Genomic DNA, 24,450 nt, shown 5'->3' with positions numbered 1-24,450 from the left:
TCAATTTAACATATCCGTGCTGAATAAAAGTATTAATTTCTTTCAAAAAAAAGAAAGAAAAAAAAAATTACTGACCCCAAACTTTTGAACGGTAGTGTATCTTGTTACAAAAGATTTCTATTTTAAATAAATGCTGATATTTTTTTAAACTTTTTATTCATCAAAGAATCCTGAAAAAGTATCACAGGTTCTAAAATAATATTAAGCAGCACAACTGTTTCCAACATTGATAATAAATCACCATATTAGAATGATTTCTGAAGGATCATGTGACACTAAAGACTGGAGTAATGATGCTGACAATTCAGCTTTGCATCACAGAAATAAATTATATTTTAAAGTATATTAAAATAGAAAACCATAATTTTAAATTGTAATAATATTTTACATTATTGTTTTTTCTGTATTTATTATTAAATAAATGCAGCCTTAATGAGCATAAGAGACTTCATTCAAAAACATTAAAAATAGTAATGTTTCCAAACTTTTGACTGGTAGTGTATAAACTACATATATATAACCTATATATATACACATACACACACACACACATACAAACACTATTTATTTAGATAAAATTCAAAGACAAACAGAGTAAAATGGATGGGTTTATTATTCTCATAGTACCATATGTGCCCGTTGTTTCAGCGCATATGGAGTGCACTTTTATTCTCAAGCTGAAAGGATGTGACAGTGGCCAGCAGCTGGTATGTTTCCTCTACTTTTTTTTAAAACCACTCTGCGTGAGAAACCAAGGAGGCAGTGCAAAACATCTGAATAGCAGACAGAGATGCACTGTCAACAAAACACTTGTCAGACAGTGGAAAACATCTTAAATACAACTGTGTGTCTCCCAAAATAAACTGCTTTAAGCTGTCGGTTGTTTGCACTGTTAAACAATACCTTTGCTAGTAAAGCAAGGCTTTTTTTGGCTATCATAAAATGAACATTTCCTTCACTGCAAACTCTGCCAAATAACCTGATTTTCATAAGCTTTCAGTCATTAAAAAGTAAAAAAAAAAAAAAAAGTGTCACTGCATCAACATAAGAGAATATTGTGTACATAGTATATAATTGTATGCATGGCCTTAAAAATGAGACTGGGGTTAAATATTGCAAGTAGTCATTTTGATTAACTGATCTGCCAAAATTTATAATATGATAAAATTGTAAATACACAAATGAAAAATGTTGCCATTTATTCCGATGAGTGATTTTGTACAACAGATGTAAATGGAAGTTTTAACCAGCACGAACCATCGTCTTCGTTGGACCAAAATTACATAAAGACCAAATTTTGAACTGTACCATCAAAACAGCACAAATGGCCTGAGCAATATATGCATATAGTGAAGTATTTATGCTGAAAAATAATAATTTACAATATTGACAGCAGTGTCGTATTTCAAAGCAGATGTAAAGTTTGTACAAGTACAACCATTTCGAAATTGTCCTATATCACTGTGGTTGATGAGTTCAAGAAGCAGAACAGGAGAAAAGAAAGATGGCAGCTCCATCACTGAGCAGGACAGATGAGTGTGTGTGAAGGGTCCTGGACACCAGAGATTTTTCTTCCATAAAACTCAGAATCTGAGAGGTGGTGAGGAAGAGGATGGGAGAGGATGGAGTGCTTATCAGTTCTCAAGAAAAGCCACGTAGTCAGTAAGTCTGGCCAGCTGTTGTTCGTTTGGAACCAGAGAGACCGGGGGCGGATCTGGAGAGAGGGGAAGGCAGAACAGAAACATGAGAGGAGAGGGGATTCCTTCAAGTCCTCTACGATCTGCTCTATAACACATAGACATATGAATGTAAACAAAGATGTGCACAGAATAAACGCATGAATATGTGTGAGAGAGAGACTGTTACAGATGCAACAGCACAAGAAAGAAAAATGTCATAGCAACTGTTGAATTAATAAACTTCAGCCGCTTTTAGCAAAAGTTGCAGGTCATCAGTACTGGGAATAATTTCTCAATCATCAGTTACTCAAATGCATTACAGACATCTGCACTGTCTCACGAGGCTCATGCAGAAACACAGATGTTGCTTGTTCCTGTTCTTTTGGAATGAATGTTTCTCGTAAAAATGGTTCTCAACAGTTACAGGCCAACACATAAAAAGCTGCGTGCACTAAAACACAAAACGTAAAGAGCACCATGGTTCAGAACTATGAACTGAAGGGGACCAAAAACCTAATGATATCCTTGTTGTTTACAGAACCATGAAATCTTCAAGGAACTGTGAGAGCCAATCAGCAACGAACATGAGAGCAGGATGAAAATGGAATTGGAGTGAAGTCACCCTTTCACATGCTTGTTATGAAATAACCGTGCAGAACAGTGAACTCAATGGAACAAACTCTTTATACAGAGGAGGGGCCATGAATAAAACCTTATGGAGGAATGAGTCATAGAGTGGACGAAAAACATCTGTTCTTGTTGGTAATAAGAAGTGAAACAGTGCCCCCACCTGGTTTCTGTGGCATGATCATCCTGGTGTTTGGATCTGCTTGCCACCCATGGCTAACTACACCTTGAGTGAAAGACAAATGGACATTTACATTAAAAAGTGTCGCACAATGGGGGTTTGCACATCTCTAAACCATGGCAAGTTGCTTTTGCAGAAGATCAAGAAATCGTCACAGCCAAAATAAAATTATTTGTATTCTAATGATGACCAAACACATGTGAAAGTCCTCCAGACTTGTTTAAATGTATTTCTTCAAAATATATGACATTTACATAAAAATCCATCATATGTTTGCGTGTGTGTGTTGTGGCACTCTGTCTTGGATTATGTACCTTTGACCGCCTCTTCTACAGAGTATCCCACAAAGGCAGCAAAGTCGTCTGCACTGATAGAGGTGTACGCTTGAGCAACGAGACCATATGCCCTCCTACGGGTGGACTCTACAAAAAAAAAAAAAAAAAAGCAAGAAAAAGACATGAGAGATTTTCAAAAGATGGCAATCTCCCAAATTTAATACTTTTAATCAGCAATAATGCATTAAAATGATCAAAAGTGAAAGTAAAGACATGTTACAAAATATTTCTATTTCAAATAAATGCTGTTCTAATGAATGTTTTTTTTTTATTAATATTTTTTGTAGGCCAGTCCTTTTTGACCGGGAACACCACAAGTGTCACTTTGGGCCATTTTGTTCAAGATAAAAGTATTTCAAAACAAACTTCCTGATTAAACATTAAAGCACACTAGTGTGAAAACGGTGCTATTTTTTTCCCCATATTTCATTGAATATTGACAAAATTGGTAACACTTTACAATAAGGTTCATTAGTTAACATTAGTTAACTACATTAGTTAACATGAACAATGAACTGCACTTAAACAGCAATCTTTGTTAATGTTAATTTCAACATTTACTAATACATTATTAAAATCTTGTTAACATTAGTTAATGCACTGTGAACTACCTTAAACAAACAATGAACAACTGTATTTTCATTAACGTTAACAAAGATTAGTAAATACAGTAACAAATGTGTTGCTCATGGTTAGTTCATGACATGTTAGTTAATACATTAACTAATGTTTAACTAATGAACCTTATTGTAAAGTGTTACCACAAAATTATCCACAGACTGCTTTGATCACTCAAATAAAAGGTCACTGAGGTGTATAAGCTCAGATCAATGAGGCCTACAATCAATCAGCTCCAAAAAGAAATACAAAACATGTCCTAATTAAAAGAAAACAAGTTGACAAAAAGATTGAATCCAATGTTTTGGGAAGTAGTTATACTCTGTATGAGCAAAGTCAGTAAGTTTTAGTCCAATGTGACAACATTAACTAACATTTTGGGAAAAAGAAAACCCTTTTCAGGTCAAAATGACCCAAACACAACATAATGCAGCCTTGGTGAACATAAGAGATGACTTCTCTCAAAAACATAATAAATCTTACCGACCCCAATATTTTTAATGGTAGTGTATAGGTTTTCGTTATGTTTATGCAAACAAACTACTTTTTCTAGGCAATTATGTGCATCGTTTCAAACTGCTTTGCTTTTAAATATTTTTAAGTGAAAAAAAGTCTGAACTGTTTGTTTACACATTCAAGTTGCATTAAGCATTGAGGAATTAGATTATGAAACAAAAGTAAAATCGTTTTGCTTAAAAATTAGTTTATATTGTAATAACTCAAATAGAGAGGACAACTGTGGCTTTCATATGTTCAAAATTGAAAGGTGATGTCTGTAAATGTATTTGTTGTCACACTTGTGATTACTGAAACAGACTGAGTAATGCTGTGAAGGCACTAAAGGAATTGTAAGTGTGACATTATCCATCAACCCAAGGTTAACCTAAAGGAGATACACAAAAACATATACATATATACACATACATATATTAATGTATGTATATATGTATATGTTTTTGTGTATCTCCTTTAGGTTAACCTTGGGTTGATGGATAATGTCACACTTACAATTCCTTTAGTATAATTTATATATATATATATATATATATATATATATATATATATATATATATATATATTTATATATTTATATTATATATTTTATATAAACATTTTAAATGATTTATTTTCCATAGTTTGCAATATTGGAGAGAAGTATGATTCAAAGGCTTACAAACACTTCTAAACACTTTCAGGCCTTGAGCTAAATGAAAAGCAACTTTCATAGCAACAGTGTTTACTAACAGCTACTGGAATGCAACACCAAGGAGGTCAGCAGTGAATACAAGACTGCCGTTTGGAAATTACAGGCAGTCAAGAACATGTTATACAAGGATGACCTCTACAGAAAGAAAACCAGATACACATGATGTGTGAAAAATATTTGGTCTTAGCACCTCACAAGCAACAAGAGTACTTAAACAGTTACATTCAGGGGATTCATTGTATATTGCTTGTTTATTTTTAGCAACAGCCATTCCAAGTGCTTGCCAATCCATGCATCCAATTCGTGACTCCTCACTTGCCTTGACCCTCTATCATGAATAGCAAAAGCTGTTGAGCAAGGCAGTGCTGGGGGGAGGTGGAAGTGGTGTCCATATGTCCTATTCTGGTATCCTACCCCAAGGTCCCCCCAGCCATATCTCATCCTCTTACCTTTTAAAAATAGCATGTGCCTTTAACCAGAGAAGAAAGTTGAGAGCAAAGAGTGCACAGAGTTCACTTGTGAACAGTTACCTTTAGAGTAAGTCCAAGATTCTCTATTTAAACTGTAAATAAATAAATAAACTCAAATCTCAAATTTGAATATTTTTATTTGATATCAAAGCATTAAGTCCACATTCGAGTAAACTGAACATATAGGAACTACATGACCACATATCATAAAATGAGACAACAATGATCAATTTCTGAGTAAAACAAATGTGAAAGTATGAAGATAACTTCTAAAGTGACAACAGCATAATTTTAACTACATTATAAAAAGTATAAAAATGGCACCTAGTTAATTTGAAGTATTCTTATGATGATAGAGTTGAAATGCTGACACTGCTTAGCAGTGATATACGAACATTAAATCCTCTTCTTTCTCACTGTCACCGTCCTTGCTTGATCTTCTTGTCCTTCCTCACATCCTATTTAACCTCTAAGACACTCTTCCTTCCCTGCAACCCATTTACTCCTCTTCCTGATCCTCAGCATCTTCAAATTCCTCCTCATCATCTGCTCCAAAGTCCATCTTGGACAACAAAGTCTCCACATGTTCTGTATCCAGAGTGAAATGGTCCATTCTTTCAAAGCCTGGCTCTGGCCTTTCTTCAGCAAGTGAGCTCTTCGCCGCATCCTTTGTCTGGGCAATCAGGTTCTTGGAGGCCTGCAGGAATTCTGCGGCACCGCTTTGCTCCAGTGCCTGCACTGCCGTGTCCGTTAACTCTGTGGCTGCCTGAAGACGATCCCCATAACGCCTAGCCAGACTTCTGAGGGCAGCTACCTTCTCATCCTGCTCCTTGCCAATACGTTCCAAGAGGGCATTCTTACGCTCTTCCAAGGCTGCGTACAGAGAATCGAAGCATTCACCAAGCCTTTGCTTGGCACGTTGAGCATTGTCCTGAACAGCTGTGCAGGCCTCCTCCATCTGGTTGAGCAACGCCTGAAGGCGACCGTTGCCTGCCACAAGAGCATCAATGGCGTTACTCAGCTCTCCCTTTTGAGCCTGATAGACACTAGCAAGTGGTGACACCTCACAGTCTTTATGTTGGCCAAATACCTTACACATGGAGCAAGTGGGAGTTTGGTGAGTCACGCAGTAGATGTTGATCTTCTCGTCCTCATGCTCTTGGCACATTGGCTCCTTGGAGCTTTTGGGTTTTATCGAAGTTTCTGTGGTGCTTCCACCACCTCCACCCTCCTGCTGCTGTTTGTATATGTCAATTATGTTCTCAACTAGAAGATTTCTCTGAAGTCCATGCACACCATGACGATCGAGAACCACTTCAAATCGGCAAGTAGGGCACCGGAAGACACCACCAGAGAAACGATAAGGGTTTCGAGAGTCATAAAGATCACTAGCACATCCACGACACAGGTTATGTTGACAGGGCAGGATCACCACCGGTTTAGTGAACATATCTAGACAGATCGGGCAGCTCAGCTGTTTCTCAAGGCTCTCCATGGAGCCAGGAGACCCCAACAAAGAGGCAGTTCGCTGAATTTCCATGTCAGTGGTCGCTTTGTCTCCTTTAGCTTCAGTGGCTGTCTCCTCAAAAAAACACGTTAAAAATAAACTGCAGCACAGCAGCAAATGATTCCTTGCAGTTATCAGGTCTGTTCTGGGACACAGTGGCCCTGGTCTTTATACTACCCTCAGCCTGTGGGTGACATGCCATTCCTCCAACCAATCAGAGCACACATTCCTATCCACTTGTTTTCAAGATTCATTTTTGGAGACGCAAAAGCCCCCACCCCTTTAAACCCATGTGTTGTGTCATGATGATACCATAACACCCCTACCCTTTCCTGTACAGTGAGATTTCAATGGTGAAACACTTTAGTGGTGACAAACAACTTTCATATGAAGAAAACAAACTCTGTTACAAAAAACCCTTTACATTTTTATATAATTATATATATATAATTTATATAAAGTTCTGTATATATAAATTTTCAGAGTATTCTGAGGAATAGTATTTTTGAAGAAACATTTTATTTTGAGGAACAACCCATAAATCATTCCAAATGTGTAATTTCAAAAAAATTTCTTGTTCAAATGTTCTTGAGTAATTTGTTTGTGAAAAACAGCTGTTGATGTCCTACACAGTACATAGGGAACCCATGAATACATGGAAAGGGTTATTTTTAACCTATCCTTGGCCTGGGTGGGTCAGGTGCTGGCACGTAGGGATCAAATGAAAGCTGTGTTTTAGCACGAGCCCCGAAAATACTATATTAAATATAGAGAAGAGATGGTAAAAGAACTGTTGCTCCCTTAGTACTTTCCAACAAAAAAAAAAAAAAAAAAAGGATACAACAAAATGTTGCATTTGAATGATAAAGTAAGTTCCGCATTTAAAATGTCCCTAAAGGCGGTCATCATTCGAAGGATTCACACTTGGCCTATGAATATGCAGAGTTAATGTCTGAGCTAAGTTTAGTCATGAACCACTTGAAATGGAATTTGAGAGCAATATATGTGCCACTTCCTAGGGTAAATTTTTATTTCTTGTTGCACATCCATCAATATTCAATGGTGATTTTTATAAGCATACAATTTAAATTTTATGCTTGTAAAGCTAATCACACATAACCCCATTTAATTTGAATTAAATATTAAATTTGCCTTTAAATTTTTTCTCTTTAAATAAAATATTCAAATTTCCTATCAAAATAATAATGCAGTTAACTATAAAGACAAAACACACAGGAATGAAAGAGCAAAAAACACTATCCTGTTACACTGTATGCATCCATTTAGGAACTAAGAGCAAAATTAGGTCTCTCCTTTAATCCAGTACACACAATAGTTTGAAAAAGTTGACTAAGGTTTATTAATGAACAATTTACAACAAGTTACCACTGTTTGTTCAGATTTAATTTCTTTGGATGCCCATATTATTTTTGTAATTTAACTTATTAAATCAATAAAAATGTTTACCATACTACTAAATAAAGCGGTTGCCAGAATGAGAACTAAACACAAACAAATCCACCTCAATCTAAAAAAAGCCCAACGAAATTTCAAGACAAACACTTTATATAGAGAGAAACTGTCATGGTGAAAAAGTCAGTAATTTCTTTATTAAACCGAGCCATAAACCAAGTTAAGGATTACAGCTCTGTATCTTATAATTTGTAATTTTTTGTCATTTATGATTAACTGATGATGTCTGAATACATTATTGACTGAAACATTTATTTCAAGACTATTTAAATACTATTTAAATCAGTGGTTCTCAACCAAGGGGAAGACTTACTGTACAAGTATTTGCATTTATTAATTATTATAAATATATTAAAATAATCAAACTCTAATCTAAATTAAAATGTTAAAACAAAATCAAGATAAACTGGCGTCATATTTTTTACTTTCACTCAAATAACTATTGGTTCATTCCATGTCAAATCAAACAAATTTCGAAAACTTCCCCGGCTCAAATTTTTGATTTTGTTAACATTTTTTTCTGTAGAAAGACAAAATATTAAATATCAAAGATGTATATTTACTGATTAATCCACTATTTTGTAGAGGGGGGGGTAAGAATTACAATTTTCACCTGAGATTTGGAGCTAATTTACAGGGGTGTAAAAATGACTTTAAAAAAGATGGCAGCATCATTATTTTATTTTTACACAGAGATTGGCAAGTCTGTTAGTAAAATTTGTTGACTTTAGCAATCTTTGTTTCATTATATGCCAACGGTGATGGTTCAAAAATGGCAAAAAGCACTTCTTGTGTTTTTTGCCTCAAGTTTTCATGCCTGTGACTGAAGAAGTATTAAAGATATCTTAATATCCTTTTAGATTCTGATTCTTGACAAACTTTCCTTTTGGTATTTTCATTTTAAAGGCCCTTGATGGTTTAATACCAAAGATATGGAGATATTAATGCAGCTCCATGAGTAAATTTATAAAGTGTACACATTTTCAGTGGTCAAAAACCAAATGTGGGTCACTTTGCATACAGCTGATGCTTTTTTCTTTTAAAGAGGAATATCTGAAGAACAAATAATGTTGAAACTAGGAATGTATCTTGTGTTTTTCTATTAACTCCGCTGCATAGAACATACCTGTCTGAGTGCCATAAATATTCCTTTTCCAAAGTTTGCATCCGTGTAACTCTAAAAGTATTTAAATAACTATTGGTTTATTCCATGTCAAATCAACCAAATTTTGTAAACTTTCCCACTTTAACATTTTTTTTTTTTTTTCTGTAGAAAGACAGACAAAAATATTAACAAAATCAAAAATTTGAGCCGGGGACCTCTAGTTGAATTGACATGATATGACCCTATGGTTTTTTATTTAAGAACATACAGTTCTAGAAACTTCTGGAGTCACAAAATGAATTGTGGTTTATTAATTTAACATAAACACTCCCAGTTTCTGTTAACAATAATAACACAAAAAAATAAAAAATTTAAAACCAAGAAGCTTTATAATAGCCATGATTACAGCTGAACCACCAAATATATCTAATATGGAGGGGGCCTTTTTGTATAACAACAGGGGGACCTTCGCATCAGGAAGGTTGAGAACTACTGATTAGCTGGGTGCACACTGTGCGATTTATATTAGTCCTTTACGATTGTTGCTTGTCAGACTGTACGAACATGATCCTCATGTCATACTGTGGGATCTCAGCTGTCATTTATGTCCGACTGTACGACAGTCAAGACGTGTTAAAAACGGACGCGCGCATGAAAACTTGTCCGGAGATTTACATCATCAACCCATACACGTTCGGTGACTGTGAGCTGCATTACATGCGGGACTGAAATGGTGGCTAACAAACAAATCTCTATCGTTAATTTTGATCATTGCTTGTCTTGAAAAACGAAGACAATTTGACGTTTGTCGTAGGAGAAGTCACACTGCAGGACTGTGCACCAAATCTTTAACATGTCAAACTAGCGATCAAAGACCACAGATTTTAGCCTAGGATTATAGGAATCTTTTAGGATTCTCAAAATTAGTCTCAGACAACCAAATCGTGGCCAAAATAGCACTGTGCACACGCCTTAAGATGAGCGACCAACGATTCATTAATCACACTGTTTCATCATTTCATTATAACATTTTGAAAACCAGTATATAGCTATATAGACAGATAAAGAAGGCAGTGAGTTCTGGCTAAGCATGGAACCCTATGATCTCTTAATTGTTAGATGGTAATGAGGATTTGTTTAATTAAACAGACAAGAATAACCACAGAGCAAATGAAAAGTTCAAGGCCAATATATCTAACTTCATTATAGACTTCAACTTAGGAATACAACATAAAATGCAGCATAAACCCCAAGCCACATGATCACAGTACCTCTTAAAGCTTCCATCACAGGGAGAATGCTTTCAGACCACTGGTAAGCAGCAATAGCAGTGTAGATCCCTGGAAAGTCTCGCTGCCAGATACGCTGTCCTACCGCCCATATAGCCGCCAGCTCTGGGTTTGCCTGTAATTAAAAACTGTATCAGAGATCTCAAATTTATTGTGCTTTATTTTAGATTAATTGGAAGCAAACATAAAACTCACTGTTTTAATTGCTTGGGGTATCCGTTTCCAAAGATATCTGGCATTATTCCTGCATAAAGCAAGTGACTATCATGACAATCAACTGATAATATAAATGTAAATTAACATCAAATATAATTTATGTAACATACTCACATGTCATTATGCATGAGATACAAGACTAGTAATTGAGAATACACCTGAGGTGTAGCAATGCCACCGGGAGCCTAAGATACAAGGTAACATGGTTTAAAATTAATGACATTTAAGAGATGACTATGACAATTTACATTTATAAAAAAATAATAAAAAAAAAAATAAAAAAAGTCAGACGTCCCTGTTGTACAATACACGTAAAAAAAAAAAAACATGTGCACAAGGCAAATTATTACACACAAAACTTCATAGACATTTACACAGAATTTCCATATCACATTAATGAGTTTAAGAGTTGAATGTCTTTATTTTATCTTACACTGATGCCTAAAGCTGGCTTTACATTACTAATGTTGTTCAACTGACAACTGTAGCTGTTTAGTAGATAACAAACATCCGCAATATAAACGCACTAATAAATCAACCTCTCTGCCTGCTTTTACCTCCAGCTCTTGAGTTTCAAACTGCAACAGCAGCTTTTCATCAAGTTCAGCCATCATGACAGACACAGGCATCTTTTACAGGCGCTTCATATGCTAACGGCTAAGGAAAACAAATCGCTGCTGCTCTGGCTCTGCGACGCCACACTGACACCTGCTGGACTGGAGAGCAAACGACGTCACCACACCTGTTGACATTTGTGCGGTCAAATATGATTGACTGTCTTGATACTGCTGGCCAACTGCTCACCAGGTTGTCTAGAGAGAGGAGCGTGTCTCAATATCTATAATCCACTTCTCATAACACTGCACTGTATTTTGAAACGTCTGTGTGTCTTGTTACTGTGTGACATCTATGCTTACGCATGGAGAAGTCCTTGCTTGTTTGTTTAAAACGTTCTGAAGTTGCACCAAATTAAAATATTGCGTTATATTGCGATTGCGATAATATACTTTATTAATCCGCGTTTCTTTGCTTTTTCCACTCTTGTAAAACTGAGATTTCACATTGGGTTTGAGGGGATAAATGCTAACGTCAGTCTTATAAACATTAAGATCAACTTACAGTTGGACCTGTCTATATTTAGATGTAACCACTGAGAACAACAACAGATGCACAGCATATGAAACTTATTAAAGTGTCAGGCATATTGTGAAAGGGGAAAACCCTATTAACAGTGACACTGTTGTGAAACAATGTCAGGCGACATTGCATTGGATTACCCTGTTGAATCAGAATTTGTACAGGCTCTTAAAGAAGCACAAAGTAAGGAGGACTCTACATGTGTGCAGACTCTTCTCGTGGAGGCAAGCAAAGAAAACCCAAATGTCATCATAGAGTTGTCAAATGATGATTGGATGAAAGACCCTGATGTCGAGCTCCCCCCAGTTGTGCTGTTGGGTAAGTACAACACAGCCATGCTCTTATTTGATCCTGAAAAAGTATGATGATGGAATACACAGTGTTGAAATTTTTCTACAGTTTGAATTTCAAACTTATTTCAAAATGAACAGATTTTTTCCTCCCATCAACACAAATAATAGGGAGACGGGTTATGGTTGTAACATGTGGATATATATATAGATAGATAGATAGATAGATAGATAGATATAGATTTTATATATATATATATATATGTACATATATTCTGATCTAGCAAGACTATAATTTTTTTGGCCAAAAAAAAAAAAAACACATTTTGTTTACCACCTAAACTTTTGCAGATCAAATCATTTAACTTAACTTATATTAAATTGTAGTTTCTCAGGCAAAATGTGATGTATTTTTAACCTGGTAATTTCAAACTGCTATGCTAATATGGCTAGCTAAACAATGGCTGACAGGGATGGGGTGGGTTATAGCTTTGAAAAGTGTTACATCCCCTTGCATACAACTAAGAACATTTTCTTTTATAATTTTACAGAATGCACAGAAAATGAAAAAGAAAGACAGATAGAGATGTGTCTGCCCATTTTTAAAGGAACGGATAAAAGGGCAGGCCCTTAAAGAAGGGCAGGTCAATCAGATTAGTTGTGAAGACAATGCTGAAAGCTAGTGGTGAGGATTATGAGACCTTAAGCCGGGTTCACACTGTGCGATTTTGTCCGTGATTTGGCCATCTGAGACAGATTTTGCAAATCCCAAAAGATTCCTCTGATCCTAGGGTAAAATCTGAAGTCTTTGATCGTTAGTTTGACATGTTCACTAACAGCCAATTAAGACTGTTGAGATCAAATTTTACCTCAGACGGAATTCCGGCACTGTCAGAAGATTTGGTGCACAGTCCTGCAGTGTGCTCACACAGACATTGACAGTGTTTTTTTTTTTTTTTTTTTTTTTGAAAGTGGATTTGAGTTGTGGTCAGTCACAGAGAGAAAGGCATTGTTTTGTATTGTTCTTTTGTATTGTTTTAATAAACCTTTTTTTGAAGCATATTGCATGGTGTGGCCTCTGTTTTTGGTTCTTTTGTCTAATTGTTACAACTTACCCCATGTGTTACAACCTACCCCAATACCGGCACACCTATGTATTAGACATTAACTCATAAGGGCTGTGAAATTCTTACAGAGGTTTGAATTGGTGCCTTTTGTAGTAAACAAATGTGGGTACATTGTATAAAAGTTTAAGCACTCTAGCTCAAAAATAAAGTGAGTTACAGATGCTGAAGCAAAAAGTGTTACAACCATACCTGATCTCCCCCTACATCAAAATGGTCTAACAATTATTTTGTCAAAAATAGCACTCAGTATTTTGTAGAACCCTTTATGTGTGTGTGATTGTTACAGTTTCCAGTGTTTTCTCCCAGTCTTCTGTAAATCTTTTGAAACACTAAGGGTTTTGTTTTTTTATGAAAAAATAATATATGCGGCAATCAAAAATCTAATATTAAATTACCCTCAACCAAACTGAGAAGCTAAAGTTCAGCTAAATGCTTTATTGTCATTCCCACATCCTAAAATAATATTTAAAAATTTAAATTAAAACAATATAAAATTAAAGCTGCAAGCAGCGATAAAAGGGCCCTCGCACCCGGGCTCACCGCCACCCGTTGGACTTAGGAAAACAGTGAACAGTGGGCGAAATGCATTTAAGTGAGTAAATACCGGAGAATTATGGCAAAGTCATTTCAAAGTGCCACACTTTCTGCTGCCTACAGGTGGCACTGTGACCGTAACTGAATATTGCCATGTAGATGTCTTCAGGCCAGAAGTATTATCAAACATGTAAAGTTTGGAGCAGATCAGACATCGTATGCCTGAGTTACAACAACTTCCTGTTTCGTGGTGTTAATCGCAAACATTAGCACTAGCCAAGTGTTGCATGATTTAACTTGATTTCTAGTATTCTTGATTTAACGTGTTTCTAGTATGTTTGGTACTTCGTGGCATACTGAAATGTGTTTCTGGGAGTGAATTACAGTGTAAAGCATGCCATTTCCTGTTGCCAGCAGGTGGTGCTATGACTTACTGAATATTGGCATATAGATGTCTTTAGGCCAGGACTCTTATCACACATGTGAAGCTTAGGGCAGATCGGACACTATATGCCTGAGTTAAAACAGCTTCCTCTTTCATGGCGAAACATCAGACTTTGTCAGTCCGCCACGGACACGCCCTTCAACGAAAACTCAAGATCTATGATATTTTGATTTATCATCGCTATGGTCTTAAGATTAGACTGACAACATATGATGTTGATCTGGTTAAATCTCTTTGAGGAGTTAATCACAGTGTAAAATATGACATTTCCTGTTGTCTGCAGGTGGCGCTATGACTGTAATTGAATATTGGCATGTAGATGTCTTCAGGCCAGGGCTCTAATAAAACATGTGAAGTTTGGGGCAGATCGGACATTGTATGCCCGAGTTACAACAACTTCCTGTTTCATGGCGAAACATCAAACTTTGTCAGGCCGCCACGGACACGCCCTTCAGCAAAAACTCAAGATCTTCGCAATTTAACATTGCAAAGGTCTTTAGATTAGACTGACCAAATATGATGTTGATCTGATTAATGCTCTAGGAGGAGTTCATTAAAGTACAATGTGTGGAAATGGCAAAAATTGCACAAATTTTGCAGAGAAAATTCAAAATATCACTTCCTGTTGGTTTTCAGATTTCGTACCAAGAGACTTTTTTGTAGGGATTGGGCTGTTACATGTGGGTACCGAATTTCATACCTGTATTTGAAACCTCATTGAAATTTTTTAAGTGGCGCTATCGAGCCATTTTGCCACACCTAATTCTGAAACCCATATCAGACGTAAATTTTCACCACTTCTGATGCGTATGCAAAGTTTAATGAGTTTTTGAGCATGTGTAGGCCCTCAAAAAAGCGATTCATTTGCCAGAAGCGGAAGAAGAAGAATAAGAAACGGTACAATTCCAATAGGGTCCTCACACCATCGGTGCTCGGGCCCTAATAAAATAAAAATAAAGGTGTATGACTCTATACTGTCATGCTGTATCTCAGAGACCCTCTCAACGCAGGAGTGTAGAATCCAGGGATAATTTTTATTTAAATCAAAAACCATGAAACTCCAGGCAGAACAGCATCAAACAGACTATACAGGATAATACCTTAACTAAAACAACTGGAGCGGACTCAGGGGTTGGAGCTGACACTGGAGCAGAATCAGGGTCTGTAGCCGATACTGGAGTGGACTCAGGGCCTGAAGCCGACACTGAAGCGGACTCAGGGACTAGAGCAATGGACTGTGCTCATGGGCTGGAGCCAAAACTGGACTGTGCTCATGGGCTGGCGATGCAGAGGATCATCTCTTCTTCCTCAGACTCCTCCTTTTAGCTCAGATTAAAGTGAATCTGGGACTGAGTGCTGAGGCAAGAGCAGACTCTGGACTGGACTCACAAATTGGAGCGGACTCATGGGCTGGAACGGGCTCTAGAGCAGAATCGGGGTGTAGGGACCGGAGAGGGGAATTCTGGATGGAGATAAATGCTGGATCTGCCACTTTTGCTACTAGGTCAGCGCTGTTGAAAACCATCTTCTGGGCTCGAGGGAAAACTGGAGGAATGGGTAAGATGGTCCTGATGTTAAGGGATGTGGAGGGTACAGTCGCAGGCTTGGGGTGAGCTTGTAGGGTTTGTATTGTCCTCTTTGACTTCATCAACCACAAAAACGGAGACATTTAGCCAGAGGACGTAATTAATGAAATCAACTAAGGGAAAATAACAATGACCAGAAGACAGGAACTGAAATAACTCGTCATCCATTCCCATCTGAACGCAGGCATTGAGGGTAGTATTACTCCAGCTTACCAGATGGGAATAGTCCAAAAACTCCTCCACATACCGCTCCAGAGGATGTCCGTTCTGTCGGAGAGAGAAGAGATGATCTTCAGCCATTTCCATTGTTGAGTCTTTGTTTTGGGTTCTTGGATTCTGTCACACTGTATCTCAGAGACTCTCTCAACGAAGTAGTGTAGAATCCAGGGAAAACTTTTATTTAAATCAAAAACCAAGAACTCAGGAAAATCCAGGCAGAACAGCATCAAACATACTATACAGGATAATACCTTGACTAAAACAAACTCATAACATGACATACAGTATACAGTACATTAGTAATAATTACATTTATGAGTTATATGACTAATTTGAGACCAAAAACTATGCTTGTGTTTATGCAACTGGCCCCAGTAACAAAGGTCCCTGCTCCATCTGGTTCCTGTGCTTAAAAAATGAAAAGATCCCGGCATTAAACCAACACAGCTAGTTGCCAATTTTCCTCCAGTGTCAACATGAAAATAACAAACCATTAACTTGAATTTGTCCTCATTGCTTCTACATATTTGACAGTATATCAGAACAGCCATAAAATACCCAGGTATGTCATCAGCTGTTTGGGAGATGTTTTAAATTGCATATAGTTACATGTGAGGTCACAGCTAATGACTACTTTCACATGCACCTACACAACTGCATAAGAACTGCCTATAATAGCAATTAAAACCTTAAAGCCCTATGTTTAACAGATGTTTTGACTTAATTCAAGTAATCAGCACAGTTAAAGGTAAATTAACTAATGAGTTTTCGTCAAGGAGAAATTGATGCCCTTTCACTTGTCACTGGAATTACAGTTGACAGCTCAGGGCACTTTTGGAATTAAGGTCACAAGGTAAAGCACCTGGATGGATCAGATTCCGGGCAGCTGTGTGGCAAGTCTGATTGGAGGACAATGCTGTCACACCTCATGATTTCTTGAAATGGAGAGTCTGACTCTATTCCTGGCTTGTGTAGTGGTGATATCACCAGCAATGCTTTCCACTCAGCTGTGCATCTGGCATATTTATCGAACTGACCTCTCTGAACGCTCAGCCTCTGTGTTGTTGGTGAAAACAATAATCAAGGCACTCTTGTTATGCAATTGCCCTGCACTGATCACATGTCATTTGTACTAAAAATACAGGATATAGAGCAACTGTGATAATATAAATAGCCATAAAAATAGGCAGGTAAGAAGAGGAAAGGGTTGTCAATATTAGCCATGCTCTCCCAAGGTAGTGAGGCGTGCTCTGCAAGTCGAAAGGCCACGTTCTTGACAGAGAGAAGGCGGTCGTCTTTAGACAGCAGTCAGAGGGTTAGGACAGAAAAGACCAAAGGTTATAGAAAACCAGGGTTGCACTTTCTTTGTCCCCCTGTTCTCAATGACCTGTTAACCCACCATTGGAGGGACGTGCAGGATGGATTCTCTGATCCAGAACAACTGAACAAAGTGTTAGAGTTTCAAAGTGATGAATTGCTGTGGACTGCTCAGAAACAGGGTGAGTCAGATTTGATGAATATGACGGAGATATAAAATGCTATTTTAGGGAAGACAATGAAGAATTGTTAATATATTTCAGCATCATTACTTTGCTCTGAAGTGTGCAGAAATGTGCATACTCAACTTTGTGCATTCAAAATGTTTTTGTGCATTCAAAATGTTTCAGAGAGGACTTTTACTTTAAAAAAATTCAATGATATCCGTATTCATATCAGTCATATTCTTAAGTTTCAATATCCTGCTGAAAAGGCATCACATGTTGTGCATCTGTTGTTAATAACACCAACCAACATATGTTGAATTTTCCCAGAATCGGATGCAGGTATGCTGGTGCACATATCTGGCTTCTTAAATAGCTTAACCAGAAAGCCTCACTGCATGGTCTAGTGCTTGTTTTGTGCTGGACTTACTGGTGGACCAGCAAATCAATGTTGTTCACCAGCAAAAAGTGCCAGTGATGGAATTGTTTTGCAGGTCGACCAGCAGAGAACCAGTTTGGACCGGCATGAAACACTGATCATTTTAGCAGTCTTATTCTGACATCACATATAGAAATCATATTCTAAAAAAACTAATATAATGTGTTAAATAGATAGTTCACCCAAAAGGAAAATGTGTCATCATTGTCCGTATGTCATTTCAAACCATAAGGCTTTCATTAATCTTTAAAACACACACTTAGTTTAACTTTGTTAAACTTGGTTGAATCCAAGTCTTCTAAAGAGACACAAACTCTTTATATGATGAACAGATTAATTTATGCCTTTATTTGCATATAAACATTGCACATATTTTGAGCACATCATAAGCGGAAGCTCAACCGTACTTACTTGATATTTTCACTAAAATATCTTCATATGTGTTTCAAAGATGAACGAAAGTCTTATGGGTTTGGAGCGACAGTGAGGGTGAGTCAATGATACATTTCCAATCAAATTTGACATTTTAATAATCACAGCATAAAAGTCTAGTGATCAATAATCAGATTTAACAATTTTGGTAGTGATCTGCTGTACATTTTGACATCAACTGGATATGTACAAGGTATATAAGAGCCATACTTTAATCCAGGCTTCAACTATGACTACAGTTTGTCTGCTAGCAAACTCCCCTCACATTCCCTGCACTCCCTTTTGATGAGACAGGCATCTTACATGAGACACACTGACATATTAAAGCTTTTCATGCAAGGATAACAAAGCTTGCGCCTTTTAAAATAGACTAAACGTGCCACGCTGAACAAGTCTTTTAACGCTAGAAAGCCCTTAACTCACGGCATTGTGCTTCATACTGTCTGTGGGCGGATGCCGCATTACTGAGGTGAGGAATCTGTGTGGAATTGACACAGGATTTCTAAGGGATTGTGGTAATCTTCTGTGCATATGAATGCCATGCACAGATCAATACTGATCCCACTGTTTGGGTCTGTCTCCATGCAACACTCCTACTACTCATTCTGCAGATTCCAGTAAAGATTTTCCTTGTGTGCCCTCAAAATAAATTATCTCATCCAACCCAGAGATTATGCCATTGCAATTAAACTCTCTGCTACTACTATAAATATCTAACCTGTTATGCTACAGGCACTTTTTGGCATACATGGAAGTAGCATATAAAATTTGATCTGTTTAACAATAGAGCATGTCTTAAATGTTCTTGAAAGACAGGTCTATTATTCAAATAAAACAAAAGTCAACAAATGGACATAGATGTTTGCAGCTCAAAGGATTTAGCATCTATCTCATACATCAACAACTAAAAATGGCGCCAGTAAGCTATGACCAACTGATGGAGAACAATGGCTTACTAAAAATAGAGGCAAAAAGTGCTTGAAGCCGTAGGAAAACATGACTAGCACTATATAAACACAAGTCCTTGAAAGTGTAAGCCATTTGAAAAGTTAGGAGGAGATGCTAAGAACTATGTGCTTTGAGAACCTCTGTTCAACTGTGCAGCTGAATGGATGGCAGGCTCTGCTGGATGATAATTGTGAGTTAGGACAAGATCATTGGGAAAGAGCTCATTTACGCTCCTTGTGGCTCTATAGAGCTGTAGTGAAGGGAGACTCCAGAGGGCTTCGAACCCTCCTTAAAAGGAACTATATTGATGTTGATGTGTTTTACAATGTGAACCGGGAGGAACTCGAGTGGCAGTCTCACACAGAAACCACATTTGGACCCTCAGGTAAAAACAGTCATTTGTGGGATAGAAACTCTAGGTCAGTGTTTTTCCAACCCTGTTCCTGGAGGCACACAAGCACTGCACATTTTGGATGTCTCCCTTATCTGACCAGTCTATTTCTGGTCTTGGAGTCTCTACTAATGAGCTGATGAGTTGAATCAGCTGTGTTTGATTAGGAAGAGTCTGAAAATGTGCAGTGTTGTTGTGCCTCCAGGAACAGGGTTGGGAAACATATTGTACTTTTTTGTGTTGTGCTGGTCTATGAAACAAAGATTTAGTTTATTCTTTGATAACAGAGATTAAACATTTTATTTTGCTACTGTGGATCATTTTTTTATTGGATTTATATATTCAGATGTATTAATTTTTTTTTATTTTTTTTTTATTTTATTTTTTTTTTTATATTTTAATCTATTATTTTAAGACTTCATTGTAGTATTCCTACTCTTATTACTTTATTTCATTGTTAATTATATTTTATTATTCATTATTACTCTTGAGCCTTTATTTTCATTTTTTAGGATATTCAGTATATAATTTCTAAATATTTCTGTATAAGTGGTTTCACATACACTTCTGTTAAATAGTTTGGGGTCATTAAGACTTTTTTTTATTATTATTATTATTTCTTTGAAAGACTTCTCTTACTCACCAAGACTGCATTTAATTGATTATTTGAATATTTTAAAATGTAATATTCCTGTTCTGACAAAGCTGAATTTTCAGCATCATTACTCCAGTATTCAGTTTCACACAGTCCTTCAGATATAATCACAATATGCTGATTTCATGCTCAAGAAACATTTCTTATTATTATCAATGTTGAAAACAGTCTGCTTAATATTTTAATATATCAGTTTAATTCATCCTTGCTAAATAAAAGTAGCCTATTAATTTATAAAATAAAAACAATCTTACTGACCCCAAATTTTGAACGGTAGTCAAGTATGCAATTTTGATTTAGGCTAATATTCTTTTAAAATGAGTCCTCATTTTAACATATTGTTTTATTTTCTGTAAGATTCATTCAATTATTAAAGCATATCACAGTGATTGTCTGGGAATATTTCCCATTTCAGGTCTTTGGTCTTTGGAGTACAAAAGAGAAGTGACAAGCCCACTGTGTATTGCTGCTGCACAAGGTTTCACTGAATGTCTACAGTATTTACTGGAGCACGGCGCACACCCCAACCTTATCGCAGGAGGAAAAGCGGCACTTCATGAGGCCTGTGCAAACGCCAACACTGAATGTGTAGAGCTGCTGCTGGAACATGGAGCAAATCCTAACCAGATGACAGAGGAGGGACTGACTGCCTTACATCTCTGCAAAACAACACAATCACTACGGTATCATCATATGAATACTATACAAACAACACTATAGTATTAATACACCTTATAATTATCATTATCATAAGAAAGATTTTAAATATAATGGTAAACAAATACTAAATTAAAAAAAAAAAATTGGTCAAATTATATGTTATTGTACATTAATAGCTGATATGAAACCCATATTAATAATATTTTAACTCTAGTGCAAAATGTGCAGCAAGTTCTTCCCCCCGAAAATTATTGAACCTATTGTTTTTGCTGTGCAAGCTGGATTATACAAAAAGTAGGCCTATCAATATTAAATTTTAGGAAAAATCAGTTCAAGCTGTATGCAGTGTTTGTATTCTCTCATCGTGAGCATCTGCTGTACATTTCTATTGTAGCTGTGCAAAAACATTGGTGAGATATGGTGCCAAGGTGAACGTACCCAGTGAGGAAGAGGAAGAAACACCATTGCATGTGGCAGCTAGACATGGTCTGCCCCACCATGCACAGCTGTACCTACGATTTGGAACCTGTGTAAACCATAGCAGTTCTTCGGGTGAAACGCCACTGGGGGTGGTTTGTGGAGTCGCCCCAGAAAAGACAGCCAACAGCCAAGATGAACGGTACCTCGAGCTCTGTCGTCTCCTCCTGGCCTATGGAGCAAACATTAATTTAGCTGATAAAGAACGCCGCAGTCCTCTACACAAGGCAGCCCGCAATGTTCAGCATAAGATGGTGGAGCTTCTCTTGGATCATGGAGCTGATATCAATGCCATTGACTATAACGGATGTTCACCGCTATCTAGTGTTCTACAGAGCTCTGTGGTTCGGCAAGAATGGGAACCTCACATGGTGGTTCAGACCTTGTTAAATCGTGGCTCCATTAAAGTCTGGCCACAAGCACTGCTGAAGGTGATCACTAATAACACAGAGACAATAGCATTAAGATATTTCAATAATCTACAATAAAAACTCTTCTTGTTTCATTACTTAAAGGGTTAGTTCACCCAAAAATGAAAATTCTGTCATTTATTACTCACCCTCATGTCATTCTACACCCGTAAGACCTTCGTTCATATTTGGAACACAAATTAAGATATTTTTGATAAAATCCGATGGCTCAGTGAGGCCTCTATTGAGAGCAAAGCCACCGAACCTCTCAAGGTCCAAAAAGGTACTCAAAACATATTGAAAACAGTTCATGTGAGTACAGTGGTTCTACCTTAATATTATAAAGCGACAAGAATACCTTTTGTGTGCCAAAAAAACAAAATAACGACTTTTCAACAATATCTAGTGATGGGCGATTTCAAAACACTGCTTCGAAGCTTTATGAATCGAATCAGTGGTTCGGAGCACCAAAATCACGTGATTTCAGCAGTTTTGCCGTTTAATAGGAGATCCGAATCACTAATTCGAAACAAAAGATTTGTAAAGCTCAGAAGCAGTGTTTTGAAATCGGCCATCACGAGATATTGTTGAAAAGTCGTTATTTTGTTTTTTTGGCCCACAAAAAGTATTCTTGTCGCATAAGGTAGAACCACTGAACTCACATGAACTGTTTTAAATATGTTTTTAGTACCTTTATGGATCTTGAGAGGTTCGGTGGCTTTGCTCTCAATAGAGGCCTCACTGAGCCATCGGATTTCATCAACAATATCTTAATTTGTGTTCCGAAGATGAACGAAGGTCTTACGGGTGTAGAACAACATGAGGGTGAGTAGTAAATGACATTATTTTAATTTTTGGGTGAACTAACCCTTTAACATTTTCCTACCACTGAAAAAAGCAGATTTAAAGTCTATTAATTTGCTGATGTCTCATGCATTTCCATTTCTGTGTATTAATTTGTATTAAAATGTATTAATTTCATGTTTGTTTGTTTTTGGTTTTAAGGTATTGACAGCCTGTGCAGAGGCACCTAAAACAGTGGAAATCCTGTTTAACTCATACACACTTGTTCCTGTAACCTACAAATGGGTTGAGGCAATACCTGAGGATACCTTTCATGTGAGTCTCTTATCATTTTACCAGGGTCTTTGGATTCATATAGATGAAACCTATGTGTAAACATGGTTTATAGCATAATTATTTCAAACATTGTGTAGCAAAACAAGGCTAAAGGCTTAAAGGAAATCAGCTTTGGATTGAGTCAATGCATGCACACTGTTTGCATTATTGTACCATAGTGAAGCAAAGTAAATAAAAAAGAAATAAATAAAAATTATTTTTTTTCTTTTTTCTTTTCTTCTTTCTTTCTTTCTTTTTTTTTTTTTTTTTTTTTAGCTTCACCGACCCTTTTATGAGTCTCTTTTTGCACTGGAGTATAAACCACGTAGTTTACAGCATCTGTGTCGGTCTGCACTGAGGAAACAGTTTGGGAAAAAATGCTACTCACTCATTCCCAGTCTCCCTGTGCCAAAGACACTACAGCAGTATCTTCTTCTGGAACCGGAGGGGTACATTGACTAGAACCAGACCTTTTGGTAAATAAAACTGTAGAAGGCTTTTTTAGTGTTATAAATGAAGTACAGACTTCCTTACATTTCACTTGCAAAATCACAATACACTGATACTTTTAGAGATATTTTTTTCACCTATTTTCATATATATATAGCTGATATATTAGTGTAAATAGCTTTACAATACATTTTATTGTTTGAATGGCATTGTGTTGTGTATGCTATGAATTCTTCTTTAATTTCTATAAATATCTAGGCCTAGTTACAGCTCATTTAATGTTTTTGCATAATTATTTAGTTAAGAAATATTTTTCTTGTTTGCCCTTAAAATAAAATACCTTTTGACAAGTCTGATTCTCCTTCATTTCTCCAGTGTAAAATGTGTTTGGTATAGATAGAGATGTTACACTGACATGCTTGACATCTGTTTGTGGACCTGTGGATTGCACTTATTTGGTTGGCTTGTTGATGTAAGTACTTTTATGTTTGTGCTTTGTAAGGTGCCTTGAAACATTATTATTATTGTCGTTGTTGTTGTTGTAAGTCAGTGGTGTCCAAACTCGGTCCTGGAGGGCCGCTGTCCTGCAGAGTTTAGCTCCAACGCCACTTAAACACACCTGAACCAGCTAATCAAGATCTAACTAGGCATAACTTCCAGGCAGGAAGTTTTGGAGCTGGAAGGAGCTAAGCTCTGCAGGACAGCGGCTCTCCAGGACCGAGTTTGGACACCCTGTTGTAAGTGATTTGCCTACATGACATTATATGATGTTAACATAGCGGCCATGAGAGGGCGACCTGCTCCATGTAGAATAAGGCTTTTTATAGGTTTCACCTCAAGTATTTAAGTGTACATTATTTAAGTTATATCTCAGAAGTATCAGACTGGTAATTTTCTTAATATATAAAACATTTGACAAAATAAAGGAATGAGAGTGCGGCAG

At 36.8% G+C, this 24,450-nt stretch overlaps 2 protein-coding genes across 6 annotated transcripts; one reads left to right on the top strand and one right to left on the bottom strand.

Annotated features, from left to right (window-relative positions):
• Window positions 1-595: 595 nt before the first annotated feature.
• On the bottom strand, window positions 596-11,432 carry cops8 (COP9 signalosome subunit 8). Of its 2 annotated transcripts, XM_051906097.1 has the most exons (7): window positions 11,265-11,431; window positions 10,822-10,892; window positions 10,687-10,735; window positions 10,474-10,606; window positions 2,802-2,909; window positions 2,470-2,532; window positions 596-1,714 (listed from the first exon to the last, which is right to left on the bottom strand). In XM_051906097.1, exons 1-7 carry the CDS (start codon window positions 11,334-11,336, stop codon window positions 1,635-1,637), a joined length of 576 nt encoding a protein of 191 aa, XP_051762057.1. In that variant the 5' UTR covers window positions 11,337-11,431; the 3' UTR covers window positions 596-1,634. The 2 variants fall into 2 exon arrangements, with proteins under 2 accessions (XP_051762057.1, XP_051762058.1); XM_051906098.1 differs by lacking the exons at window positions 596-1,714; window positions 2,470-2,532; window positions 2,802-2,909 and adding an exon at window positions 5,237-6,668 and having other exon boundaries at window positions 11,265-11,432.
• A 510-nt stretch (window positions 11,433-11,942) lies between these two features.
• asb18 (ankyrin repeat and SOCS box containing 18) lies at window positions 11,943-23,857 on the top strand. Of its 4 annotated transcripts, XM_051906093.1 has the most exons (6): window positions 14,118-17,544; window positions 17,857-17,868; window positions 20,807-21,074; window positions 21,446-21,959; window positions 22,944-23,057; window positions 23,334-23,857. In XM_051906093.1, exons 1-6 carry the CDS (start codon window positions 17,268-17,270, stop codon window positions 23,517-23,519), a joined length of 1,371 nt encoding a protein of 456 aa, XP_051762053.1. In that variant the 5' UTR covers window positions 14,118-17,267; the 3' UTR covers window positions 23,520-23,857. The 4 variants fall into 4 exon arrangements, with proteins under 4 accessions (XP_051762056.1, XP_051762053.1, XP_051762054.1 ...); XM_051906096.1 differs by lacking the exons at window positions 14,118-17,544; window positions 17,857-17,868 and adding an exon at window positions 11,943-12,162; XM_051906094.1 differs by lacking the exon at window positions 17,857-17,868 and having other exon boundaries at window positions 14,119-17,544.
• Window positions 23,858-24,450: the final 593 nt, after the last annotated feature.

The sequence above is a fragment of the Ctenopharyngodon idella genome, chromosome 9, assembly GCF_019924925.1.
Source record: "Ctenopharyngodon idella isolate HZGC_01 chromosome 9, HZGC01, whole genome shotgun sequence".
NCBI classification, from domain to species: Eukaryota; Metazoa; Chordata; class Actinopteri; order Cypriniformes; family Xenocyprididae; genus Ctenopharyngodon; species Ctenopharyngodon idella.
The sequence above is the reverse complement of the archived record's forward strand: the minus strand, read 5'-3'. Positions and strand labels throughout refer to the sequence as shown.

Bases quoted from the DNA above. Each gene is read 5' to 3' on its own strand.
- cops8 (XM_051906098.1), bottom strand. From the start codon at position 11,336: ATGCCTGTGTCTGTCATGATGGCTGAACTTGATGAAAAGCTGCTGTTG. The intron at 10,607-10,686 runs GTGAGTTTTATG...TTTTAATTACAG, and splicing joins TACCCCAAGCAATTAAAACA to GCAAACCCAGAGCTGGCGGC. The intron at 6,669-10,473 runs GTACTGTGATCA...AAGGAGACAAAG, and splicing joins TGTGATGGAAGCTTTAAGAG to CGACCACTGACATGGAAATT.
- asb18 (XM_051906093.1), top strand. From the start codon at position 17,268: ATGCTCTCCCAAGGTAGTGAGGCGTGCTCTGCAAGTCGAAAGGCCACG. The intron at 21,075-21,445 runs GTATCATCATAT...TTTCTATTGTAG, and splicing joins AAAACAACACAATCACTACG to CTGTGCAAAAACATTGGTGA. The intron at 23,058-23,333 runs GTGAGTCTCTTA...TTTTTTTTTTAG, and splicing joins TACCTGAGGATACCTTTCAT to CTTCACCGACCCTTTTATGA.